General features: G+C 39.9%; 2 protein-coding genes across 3 annotated transcripts; both read left to right on the top strand.

The window, feature by feature from the left end:
• Positions 1-235: 235 nt before the first annotated feature.
• LOC137715765 (uncharacterized) lies at positions 236-8,544 on the top strand. Of its 2 annotated transcripts, none has more exons than XM_068455109.2 (9): positions 236-551; positions 646-3,648; positions 3,990-4,137; positions 4,231-4,313; positions 4,727-4,983; positions 5,441-5,527; positions 6,233-6,332; positions 6,529-6,739; positions 6,842-8,544. In XM_068455109.2, exons 2-9 carry the CDS (start codon positions 748-750, stop codon positions 7,966-7,968), a joined length of 4,914 nt encoding a protein of 1,637 aa, XP_068311210.2. In that variant the 5' UTR covers positions 236-551; positions 646-747; the 3' UTR covers positions 7,969-8,544. The 2 variants fall into 2 exon arrangements, with proteins under 2 accessions (XP_068311210.2, XP_088546698.1); XM_088690572.1 differs by having other exon boundaries at positions 323-555.
• A 708-nt stretch (positions 8,545-9,252) lies between these two features.
• LOC137715407 (small ribosomal subunit protein uS13z/uS13y/uS13x) lies at positions 9,253-10,940 on the top strand. Its single transcript, XM_068454732.2, has 4 exons — positions 9,253-9,392; positions 9,504-9,664; positions 10,270-10,458; positions 10,617-10,940. The coding sequence occupies exons 1-4, from the start codon at positions 9,390-9,392 to the stop codon at positions 10,720-10,722; spliced, it is 459 nt and encodes a 152-aa protein (XP_068310833.1). The 5' UTR covers positions 9,253-9,389; the 3' UTR covers positions 10,723-10,940.
• The last annotated feature ends 1,138 nt before the right edge of the window (positions 10,941-12,078 follow it).

A 12,078-nucleotide genomic window follows, 5' to 3' on the forward strand; every position in this document is an offset into this window, starting at 1 on the left:
CGACAAGGTTTGACTCATAAGCTACTCATGTTTTTTTTTTTTTTTTTTTGTTCTGATATTTTTAAAGATAAAAAAAAAACATTTTGACCGTGTAGATATGAATTAATTAATAGAAAAAGGTCCTATGAGAAAAGGACATAGGGCCATGTGACCAAAAAAAGAAAAATAAAAAATAAAAAAGCAATTTTCCAATTGGGATGTAATTTATGGAGGGAAAACCACAAAATCCCCCGCAAAAATAAAATTAAAAAAAAAAAAAAAAAAAAAAAGCAAGGGAAAGCTTTTCTCTTAAACCTTGCAAGCCCCAAGGCTCCCTGTCTCTATCAACAACTCCTACTCTCTCTCTCTCCTGTGTCTTTCTCTCTACCTCTTCCTCCCGTTAAACTCCTTCAATTCCTTCCCCAATTTCACAAAGCGCCATGGCTGAATCGCTGAAGCTACTGTATGACGTGCCGCGCACGTGCTCGTGAGGGAAGCATCAGAATATCTCCGGTGTCTTTGCTTGCATTGACTGGGGGCTTCGTCAACCCATTGTCGCGGTTGGTGATCTGGTCAGTCCGTACACGTTCAAAAACATCACTGATTTCATATATCTATGTATGTATATATTTTTAAATAAATATTTTCTTGAATTTTTGGTTACAGGGTAGGGTTAGTTCTTGAGAGACAAGCTTTCTAGCTGTTGGGTTTGTGTAATTAAGTTCAAAGCTGAAGTGGGTTTTCTGGGATTAGGGTGTACTGTGAGAGATGTTGAGATCTGGGAAGGTAAGGGGTGAGAGGGATAAGCAAATTGGTGTTCAGATGAAAGGGGATGAGTTGAAGCAGGGAGGTTCGGATTCCGGCGGGGAGAAAACCCGGCATTTGGTTTCGGGTGGGGCGGAGGAATCTGAGAAAGAATTGGTGGGGGAAGGTGGAGAAGATGGTGATGTGGGTGGGAATGAAAATGGTGGAGCAACTGAGAGTGGGAAGAAGAGGTGTGTTGGTAACGGTGAAGAAATTGGTGATGATAAAAAGAGAGTAAAGGAAAAAGAGGCAGATGGTGAAGTGCGAAGTTTCGGGCGGGTTTTGCAATCACGGTCAGCGGCGAATGGAGGGGGTGATAAGGAGGTGAATGATGGGGAACTGGTTGCGGAACATAGAGAAAACGATGGGACTCAGAAACAATGTAGTGAGGTTAACAACAAGGGGAGGAAGGAAATGGAGGTGGATGGTAAAGTGCAAGCTATTGGTCGGGTTCTGCGGTCACAGTCTGCGGTGAGTGGAGGGTATGATAAGGAAGTGAGTGATGGTGGTCTGGTTGATGAAGGTAGAGAAAATGACGAGTCTCATAAACAACGTAGTGAGGTAAACAATGAAGGGAGGAAGGAAATGGAGGTGGATGGTAAAGTGCAAGTTGTTGATCGGGTTCTGCAGGCACAGTCAGCGGTGAATGGAGGGCGTGATAAGGGTGTTCTGGTTGCCGGAAGTAGAGAAAGTGATGGGTCTGACAAGCAATGTAGTGAGGTAAACGATGAAGGGGCTGATCTGTTGGGCCAGAGTGAAAATGTGGGAGTAGGTGAGATTGGGAAGAAGAGGAGGTGGGGTGATAATGGCGAAGAAATTGATGATGATACTTTTGAGGAAAAAAAGGTGAAGGAAGATGAGGTGGATAGTAAAGTGCTAACTACAGTTAGGGTTCTTCGGTCACGAGTTGTGGTGAATGAGGGGTGTGATAAGGCAGGGAGTGATGGTAGAGGGAGTGACGGGTCTTGCAAGAAATCTTCCAAGGTTAATAATGAAGGGGGTGATCAGTTGGTTGAACGGTTTACGAAGAAGTTGAAAGGCAAGAGAGGGAGCCCACTCAAGGTTGAAAAGGAAGAAGGTGATGGTTCGGGTGCTGGGCTACATAAGATGAAGAATTTGAAACGCAAGCGTGGGAGACCTAAGAAGGTAGAAAAGGAAGAGAGTGATCTGTCAGTTGGTCAGTTGAGAAAGGAAGAAGGTGATGGTTCGGGTGCTGGGCTACATAAGATGAAGAATTTTAAACGCAAGCGTGGGAGACCTAAGAAGGTAGAAAAGGAAGAGAGTGATCTGTCAGTTGGTCGGTTGAGAAAGGAAGAAAGTGATGGTTCGGGTGCTGGGCTACAGAAGATGATGAATTTGAAACGTAAGCGTGGGAGACCTAAGAAGGTAGAAAGGGAAGAGAGTGATCTGTCAGTTGGTCGGTTGAGAAAGGAAGAAAGTCATGGCTTGGGTGCTGGGCTACAGAAGATGAAGAATTTTAAACGCAAGCGTGGGAGACCTAAGAAGGTAGAAAAGGAGGAGAGTGATCTGTCAGCTGGTCGGTTGAGAAAGAAGTCAAAATTGAAGCACAAGAGACCACTTAAGGTGCAGAAGACTAATGTGGCTTTCAAAGGAAAGCTTGCTAAGGAAGGCAATATGGTTTTGAGATCACATGAAAGAATCAAAGCGAATATGACAACTAATGGTTCATATCTGGAAAGGAGGATTATTGGGAAAGAGCTGGATGTGAAGGCCTTTTCTCCAGCTAAAACGGATAAAAAAGGAAATGATTTGGAGACTGAGGATAGTGAGGATGGAGAAGGAAGTAATGAATGGAAACAGAAACAGAAGGGAAATAAAGGACAGAAAAATAAGCAGAAGGGTTGGGATGGAGATAGCGCCAGAAGTAGGCAAAAACAGTTGGTGAGAGATAAGATAGTGGATCTAATTATGCGTGCAGGTTGGACCATTCAATATAGGCCTAGGAATGGCAAAGATTACAAGGATGCAGTGTACGTAACTCCAGCAGGACAGACTCACTGGTCAGTCACCAAGGCTTACACAACTCTTAAAGTGCATTGTGAAAATGGTGAAAATAATTCCAAGTTTTGTAAGCCTGGCTTCAAATTTACTTTGATACCACCAGAGGAAATCGACATGCTAGCAAGGATACAAGTCGTGAAAAGGGTGGGGAAAAAGAAAGGGAAGAAGGGTGAAATTAACAAAAAACAAAAGAAGAAAAAGGGTGGGAATACAGTGGATGGAGTTACCGAAGAGAAAAAGAAAAAGAAATTGGGTAGGCCATTCAAAGGGAAACGTTTGCTTCTTGAAAAGGATCATTCAGCACGTGCAGCATGCAAGGGAAGGCGAAGTTTATATAAGACAAAAAGTAGAAAGCGATGTGCTTTACTGGTTCGGAACTCTGAGAATGCCGATTCAGATGATGATGGCCATGTACTATATGACGGGAAAAGAACAGTACTTGCCTGGATGATTGATTTGGGAACCCTATCACTTAATTCGAAGGTGAAGTACATGAACAGGAGAAAGACACAGGTGCTTCTTGAGGGTAACATTACTAGAGATGGAATTCATTGTGGTTGCTGTGGAGATACAATCTCAATTTCAAAGTTTGTAACCCATGCCAGAAGTGATTACTCTGAGCCATTTAAACATATATATCTAGACTCAGGGTCTACCCTTTTGCAATGCCTGCTTAACTCATGGAATAAACAGGATGAATACGACCGTCGGGGATTCCATTTTGTGGGTGTTAACAGGGAAGACCCAAACGATGATACATGTGGAATCTGTGGAGATGGTGGGAACTTGATTTGTTGTGATGGCTGTCCATCAACATTCCACCAAAATTGTTTAGAGATAAAGGTACGTTTATGGTGCCAATTTATAAATTGTTCTAACTACATGGATAAAGTGCTATTTAGATTAATTTAGAGTAGGCTGAAAGCTCTTAAGACAGCTTGCTTTCTATCCAATTCGATATTTTTATCGGAATTAAGTGCTATTTCAATGTCTTTAGTATACTATGAGGGGATAATTACTTGTTTTTGCCTTCAATGCTAAAGTTTATACTTTCCGTTACGTTGCACTTATTCTACAGTAGCATTTATGGAATTAAGAATTGATTGATATGCCTAGAAACTGAAAATGTTTATGTTTCTGGTTTGTTTAAGAGCAGATGAGAACTCTATTCTTAATTTTTGCAGAAGTTCCCCTCAGGTGATTGGCATTGTGTATATTGTTCATGCAAATTTTGTGGGATGTTTGGCGGTAATATATGCGAAACCGATGGCAATGACAATGAAAATGTAGCTGCATCAGCATTAATTACCTGCCATTTGTGTGAGGAAAAATGTATTAACTCTTCCTCCTATCCTTTTTCGTCTTCCTGGGTTACGTAAATTTAGTACATTTGGCAAAATTTCATGGAAAACGTTTTCTTTTTAGATCACAAATCCTGTATTCAGGCAAAGGATGCTGTAAATGATGATGCCAATGATCCATCCTTCTGCGGCAAGAATTGTCAAGAGGTATTACATTTGTGATCCATTGCTGTAATGTTAGCTTGGATTGCAGTATTTGTGTAGGCTTTGGTGCATGCCTTCGTATTTTCATGTACTATTTATAGTAGTAAAATGATATTGTGCTGCATGCATTCGTGATCTGCATGCAACAAGGGCTAAAGGATTTGACAGTTTGTCTCTTAATGCTTCAGTTGTAGGAAGATTGCTTACACTATTTTTAAGAGATGCTTACAAAGCATTATTTAGGTATTTAGGAATTTTTAACAATGCATGCAGATTTAAATGTTCATTTATTTATAAATCTGAGTTGTTTTCAATTTTCAGTTTTAAGTTTGATGAGATATATAAATTCTTTTGATCAATTTCTCTACCCATTTTGTATTGTCAGTATGTAATTAATAATGTTTTTGTCATACCAGCTATTTGCGAGTCTTCAGATGCTTCTTGGAGTGAGGCAAGAAATCGAAGATGGATTTTCATTGACTCTGATTCACCGATCTGATACGAGCTCAATTTCTATTTGTGACACACCACAGATAGATGATTGTGATTCAAAGCTAATTGAATGCAATTCCAAGCTGGCTGTTGCATTTTTACTAATGGATGAGTGTTTTTTACCTATGGTTGACCACAGAAGTGGAGTCAATTTGATTCATAATATTCTGTATAATCGTGGGTAAGCATACTTTAATCTGCAATTTTGTGTGTGTGTGTGTGTGTGTGTCTATGTGGATGCCAAACTACTTTTGATTGGTTTGGAATAGTTTAATGTCTTTGTCTTGAAATAAGTACGATCGGTGTGCAATATGTCACTGCAAACATATAACTGATGTTCATGATATATGATATTTCGAGTTCAAGGTGGTTGCTGTTGGGATTATGTACCTAGGAAAATTTTTTGGTGCTTGACCATATGAAAATCAATTTCTGTTTCTAATCGTGTATATCTAATTTTATGTAAAGATCTCTACGTAATTTACTTTGTCCTTTTATCTTCTATGTCGCTGTACTTTTTGCATTCAAACAAGTTTGAAAGAAGCTTTCCTTCCACGTATTGCAAATTGTCTCTTCGACTTTTTGACATGTAGAAAAATAGACTTACCGTTACTTATTTTTTAATTTTCTATTATCAGGTCAAATTTTAGTAGACTGAATTATAGTGGTTTCTTGACTGCAATTCTAGAAAGAGGTGATGAGATCATATCAGCGGCATCCATCCGGTATGTTACTGCAAACATATCACATTTAATCAATGCAGAATTTCTAGTTCTTGTGGTCAAGTTATTCTGAAAAATATAGTTGACATGGACTGCAAACTAAGTCTTATTGTAGAACATTTCAGCCAAATGAACAATAAATAAAAAAGAAACATTGAGCTGTACAGGTTGGTTTTCCTTGTATCTTTTGATAGCTATGTTTTTTGTAAATGATGCCAAAACTTTTGGATGTCTCTCGGAGTCTTTCTTCCAACCATAACTTTAGTAATTAGCAGTCAGCACTGGTTTGGAATTCTAGTTTTCTTAGAATTTATTTTCTGCTCTTTTACCTCTCCCTGCAAATTTCTTAGAAGCAAAAGATCAGAATTCGAACTTTAGATTTTGTCTCGTGACACAGAATCGAGCGCAATTGCGTTCTAGGGTTCATATAGCCGACCCCACTTAGTGGGAAAAGGCTTTGTTGTTGTTGTTGTCTGTTTTTGAATTCTGATACTTTCACCTTCTCATTGCTAGAAGATTTACTGTTAAATAATGGTTGTGATCATTCTTTAAAACCCTCTCCCCTTGCTGTTTCTTTATTATTTATCCATAAACCCTCTCGTGATTGGGTTACATGTTGCTGTAATCCTAATCGAGTAGAATTGCTTTTACGAGTTTGTGTGCTTTTTGCTCTATGTTCTGACACTATGTTGCTGCTTGGTCGATCAGGATTCATGGGAACTATTTAGCAGAGATGCCATTTGTTGGGACCCGATATATGTACAGGCGTCAAGGAATGTGCCGTCGGCTTCTAACTGGAATTGAATCTGTATGTTCGTTGCTAAATAGAAATACATTGCTTTTTTTCTTGTCCTCACATTTGCTTACAAGTCAGTTTCTTCTTAAATTTGAAACTCTGTTTTTATGCGGAGATATCTTATTAAGGAAAATCATGAATTTTCATAATCTTGCAAAGAATCATAACTTTCTAGTTCTTTTGTGCCATTTTTCTGATCCATGATTAGGCTCTCAGCTCGTTGAATGTTGAAAGATTGGTTATACCTGCAATCTCGGAACTCAGAGAAACATGGACTTCTGTTTTTGGTTTTAAGCCCCTTGAAGAATCAAGCAAGCAGAGGATGAAGAGCATGAACATATTGGTTTTCCCTGGTGTAGATATCTTAGAGAAGCCAGTGTCGAAGCAGTTAACAGAAGCAAATATGATTCCCGCTGAAGGTATTTATGAAATCAGCAGAGACGAGCATGCGTGTGTTTGGCACATCTTTCTGTCAGTTGTATCTTCTTATTGTATAACTTACGCTGAATTTGCTCTTGTAGGTGTGAGGTCCATTGAACTTGAGCATCAGCAACTCGAGCAAGAGGTTTTATGTGATACTAATGACAAACGTTTGGTTGCGTCTGGAATTGAAGCATCTGCACCCTGTGGAAATGAGGCAAATGATGAACTTACTGATGTTAAATCCTATACACAGCATCAGTGTGGTGTTTCTCAGGATAATCTAGAGGAGAAAAGCAATACAATTATGATTCCTCCTCAACCAACGTGTGATATTCATGAACAAACTGAGGAGGTCAATGAACACCAGAGCTCTGCTTCAGTTCCTGATGTAGGGACAGTGCAAGTGGACACCCAACATGTCCAGCATATCATGCTTGAAGTCGAAAACAAATCTTTGACATCACATCATAGTAGTTCTGTTAGGAGCCACAATTCTCATGACGAAGGATCCATTTGCCGCTCTACTGAAAATAATACCACCGAGCAGCAGCACATAGGACTTGAAGTAAGGGTTTCCGATGAATTTACTGTCTGCCATGATTCAGCGACTACAACTGAGGCATCTCATGAGGCAAGTGACCTTAAGCATCAGGATTCTCTAAGTGTGCAGGTTGCAGGATCTATTTCCTGTCCGGATGGAAAGATGTTTGAGACTTGTGAAGCGGAATGTAACCATCCTTCTACTCAGCATACACCTGCAGTGATAGTCGAGGAGCATCCAGAATCTATCAAGTGTTATGGCTCTGAAATTCTGACCGAAACTAGTGAGGTCGCCAGTGATGTACTTCACCCAACTCCCCTGTTGCCTCACCAGAAAGCAGATGAGCTTGAAGGTAACAGGCTCAACACTCATAAAGTTGCAGATGGGTTTGAAGGCAACGGGCTCAACACTCGTAATGTTGCAGATGAGTTTGAAGGCAATGGGCTCAACACTCAAAAAGTCGACACTGCTCTCACATGTGGACATGCCAAGTCCCCGGAGGTTACTGATTTGAATTTAACTCCCGAGGAGTCTCAGAACACAACATCCATAAAGCAATCTGAACTCGATTCTCAGACAAGTCCCACACAGTGCAACTCGAGCAATACGCCTGTTGTGGCTCTTCACTGCGCATCCGGTGGGGGTACTTCGGGGGCGGTTATTCTATCAAATCAGGCTAGGTGATATCTTATCTCGATACACCGACAGAAGTAAAGGCAGGAGGCTTTTTGGTAACAGCAGAGTCTCCAACCGAAAGAGTAGCAGAAGTATTTTGGCAAAGGGTTGAAAACTGTTTTTATCGCTTGTTAGAAAGCAACCCAGTTTTTGGTTCCTTCGACTAGCTGAGAACTTGGGAGTAAATATATAGGTTTTTTCGGGAAATGATTCATGCACGCCTCTTTTTACCTTCTGCACGCCTCTATTTTTTTCTAGCCACTGGATTGAATAAATCAATGGCCCGATTTTAGAGAACTGTGCGGAAGCTGCGAAAGAGTGTTCATCAATCACTCCCATTTTTTTTTTAGCATTTTATGGCATCTGGGCAGTGGCAGGATAAAAGTGCCCTTTGGTGGGTTGTATAATTTTTGGCCTCTAAGTGTAGTGACGTTCGAGGATTCATACAACCAACGTCACATAGCGGGGTAAGGTTTTGTTGTTGTTGTTGTTTGGTGTTCATTGTATTATCAAAACATGCATTGCTTCAACCCTGAAAAACCAGCCTATCATTTTTGTATAGATCTCTTGCTATGCATTGTTGAAGTTTGCTTTTGTTGGTATTAGTAAAAACTTGTAGCAAGGAGAGATTCTTTGGCGCCACCGATTGTATGCGGTCGTTTTTTATTTCAACTGTTCACCCAACGAGACACATGATTATGTATAACTAATTAAACATTAATGTGGTAGCATTGGCTTTGATGAAAAATTCTTCAAACCAATAGTGATATGTAGTGAGTATCTTGGTATGTATTTTTTTACCTCTTCGTCCTTTCTCGTGTTTGTTTTTGTGCACTTAAGTTTGAATCCTTATTATAATCAAGATTAATTTATGATAATATTGCTTCTATTAAGAAAAAAAACTTGATAAACAAAACCCCTTATGGAACAAGCTATCTTTTATACAAAATAACATTTTAAACTACTTTAATTTACGTCGAAAATGAATTTCAATTTTGTCATCAAGGAGAAAGACTTAATTTGACCAAGTACAACCACAATGGCATCCTTGTCTAATTACACACAGTAATGTGTAGTGAGATCAACATGTCACATTGTGTTAATAGACCGGGAAGCTACCGTATCTCATAATTGAGAGGATAGACATGTTACTAAACTAACTAACATAACTCACGTATGTAATAAGACGTAGCCTTAATTAATGTTGTTGGACATTTTATCAATTGGGCTTGAGATAAAAAGAACTACAACAAAACATGAAATGGGCTAAAATATTTACATTGGCCCAGACCCACAATTGGTGGGTATATAAAATCATTTACAAAACCCGCGGCGCCCATTTTTAGGGTTTCGCTCTGCTTCGCTTCCGTCTTCACGGCACACAGAGGCGTAGAGCTGTTCCAAAAGCTTCAAGATCCGAAACCCTAGCCATGGTCATCTTTCTCTCTCTCTCTTCTTTCTCTCTCCTTGCAAACCCTAATATTTAAAATGTTTGATAATGTATGAAATTAATTTGTGTGTACGTGAATTGGAATTTGCTGCAGTCTCTGGTAGCGAACGAAGAGTTCCAGCACATTCTGCGTGTGCTGAACACGAATGTGGACGGGAAGCAGAAGATTATGTTTGCCCTGACCTCCATCAAAGGTATCGGCCGCCGTTTCGCCAACATTGTCTGCAAGAAGGCAGACGTCGACATGAACAAGAGGTGCCCTTTCTCTTCAACTCCCCTTCTCCAATTTCATCTGATTTTATGTGGGTATTGGAAATTAAGTTGCTTTTGCGTGCCATTAGAATTTAATGGAAAAACGAAAACTTAGAAGTGATTTTTTATAATAAAACTCTTCAAGTGCTTCCTGGAAAAGTACTTAGAAGTGCTTCTCGAAGAAGCATATAGCAGGTGCATCTCCAGAGTGCTTGTACGACCCAGAATGTCTTTCGAAACTGTACTGCCAATCATAGGTAGAAGCTCTTTTTGTTGTCGGAAAGCACTTTAAGCCCAGAAGAAGTCCCAAACAGACTATTAGATTAGGTTTAGTGAAACTTTGGTTGTGCATATGCTTATGGTTGCATTCTAAGCACTTTTATAACCATATAGTTGGGGTGCTTATCGTTTTTGCTAGACATTGTAATCTTCTGACAAATTATGGGAGTTTATTTTTCCCTTTGAATTGTAGAATTCGTATACATGCATAAGTTCGCAGTCTGAATTTAGTTGTGGTAGTGAAAGTGCTTGTGGAGAAGCTAGTTTATTGTTGGAAGACTTATTTCAGCTTTGGAAATTATGGGTTTAATGTAAGTGATTCATTGCAGAGCTGGTGAACTGTCTGCTGCGGAGCTTGATACCCTCATGACGATTGTTGCGAATCCTCGCCAGTTCAAAATTCCAGACTGGTTTTTGAACAGGAAGAAGGATTACAAGGATGGGAGGTACTCTCAAGTTGTTTCCAATGCATTGGACATGAAGCTGAGGGATGACCTTGAGCGCTTGAAGAAGATCAGGTTTGTTATTTACTATTAAGTAATTGTCACCATTTGTGTGCGTTTGGCAGTTGATTTTGATTGGGTTCTTATGTTAGGCTGAGGCCCGAGGACAACCTTGGCTTGCTTTTGCAGCTTTTTAAATGTTATTGAGTTGATAATTGTCTGTACTGTGGCAGAAACCACCGTGGTCTCCGTCACTACTGGGGTCTCCGGGTGCGTGGGCAGCACACCAAGACTACCGGTCGCAGAGGAAAGACCGTTGGTGTCTCCAAGAAGCGATAGAGTCTGCCCTTGCATTTTCCATTTCTTAAGCTCGTTGCGTATGTTTACATGTTAGCTTGAGAACTTTTTGCTTCTTGAGTATATCTGAGAATGTTTTTGAATTCTGAAAATGCCATTTTGGATTTGTTTCTGGGATTTATTTTCTTATTTAAACCGAAGGCATGTTTTCGTTAATTGTAAGTTCACTAATTTCCATAGTGAAGGTTTTCAAGTTTATATTCTCAAATGCTCCGTTTCTTGTTTTTCTTATCTCCCTTGCATTTTTGCCGGCCTTGGTAATTTAATCTTCATGAAACCGCCATATAATTGGTTGTATGCGTCAATTCTCTGATCTGTCTTATCACGTGGCTAGTCATATGTTAAGAATTGAAACAGAGATGCCCGTAAGTGCGGGCTTCGGCTTGGGTTTGACCTTGGTCTGTATTAAGCTGTTCGTTTTATAGCTGGTGTGTTTGTATGTTGGATCACTGTGGTTAGAGTCCTGGTCTATCTTGAAGACATCTGAAGCCCTTAACATAAAATCAGTGGGCACAGCGTGACCCTAAAATTTTCTATATTCTGGCTCCGCCACAAAAAAAAAAAAAAAAAAAAAAAATCATTACTACTATGTTCGTTTGGTGGTTGCTGGGTTGGAGAGATTTTCTTGCAACTAAAATAGTCTTGGCGGCATACTTGCATGTATTCGGAAAGTGCACAACCCATTCTAAAAGATGCTTGCTGCATAGTGCATCTGGTTACAAGGGAGTTTCTCTTCTCTGGACGATATTGGTAATGAGTCTAGTCCATTCCAATCCAATAGGGTTAACTGCTCTTAGCCAATTGGGCTACAAACCCCATTGGTTTATGACAATTCTTTTTGGGAAAGGAGGTAGCAAGTGCAATATACTTTAAATTTTGATATTAAAAGTGGAGAATAAATTGATGTGCTTGTAATGTTTTAATCTTAGTTCTTGATAATAAATTCAATGGTGAGTGGCGATAATGATAATGATACTACGTTAACACGAGGTCCTTTCCGACCCCAACCGGCCCAAGGAACACATGCCCAAAGAACACCGGTCCAAGGAATACAATGCTCAAAGGAAGAGGCCAAGACTTGACAAGATTAGGAGGACAATTCGGAGCGCTACAAAAGACTGTTTAGTGGTCCAAATTGTCTATCAATAATGAGGCTAAATGTTTTCCCAAAAAGTACTTTTCGACCGTCGAGAGCAAGTTGATGTACTGACAACTTTATAGTAAGAAGTCCCAGGACATAGGACATGTCTGCTCAGACGTCAACTCTAGCCAAGAGAACGAAACCCTATAAAGGGACATAAAAGGTTGACAGATAGGGGGCTTGGGTGCAAATTCACC

Source organism: Pyrus communis, chromosome 3 (genome assembly GCF_041283825.1).
Source record: "Pyrus communis isolate YQ-2024b chromosome 3, ASM4128382v1, whole genome shotgun sequence".
NCBI classification, from domain to species: Eukaryota; Viridiplantae; Streptophyta; class Magnoliopsida; order Rosales; family Rosaceae; genus Pyrus; species Pyrus communis.

Excerpts from the sequence above, each read along its gene's own strand:
- LOC137715765 (XM_068455109.2), top strand. The coding sequence starts at position 748 with ATGTTGAGATCTGGGAAGGTAAGGGGTGAGAGGGATAAGCAAATTGGT. Across the intron at positions 4,984-5,440 it reads AATATTCTGTATAATCGTGG|GTCAAATTTTAGTAGACTGA; the intron begins GTAAGCATACTT and ends TTCTATTATCAG. Across the intron at positions 5,528-6,232 it reads ATATCAGCGGCATCCATCCG|GATTCATGGGAACTATTTAG; the intron begins GTATGTTACTGC and ends TTGGTCGATCAG.
- LOC137715407 (XM_068454732.2), top strand. Across the intron at positions 9,665-10,269 it reads GACGTCGACATGAACAAGAG|AGCTGGTGAACTGTCTGCTG; the intron begins GTGCCCTTTCTC and ends GATTCATTGCAG. Across the intron at positions 10,459-10,616 it reads GAGCGCTTGAAGAAGATCAG|AAACCACCGTGGTCTCCGTC; the intron begins GTTTGTTATTTA and ends GTACTGTGGCAG.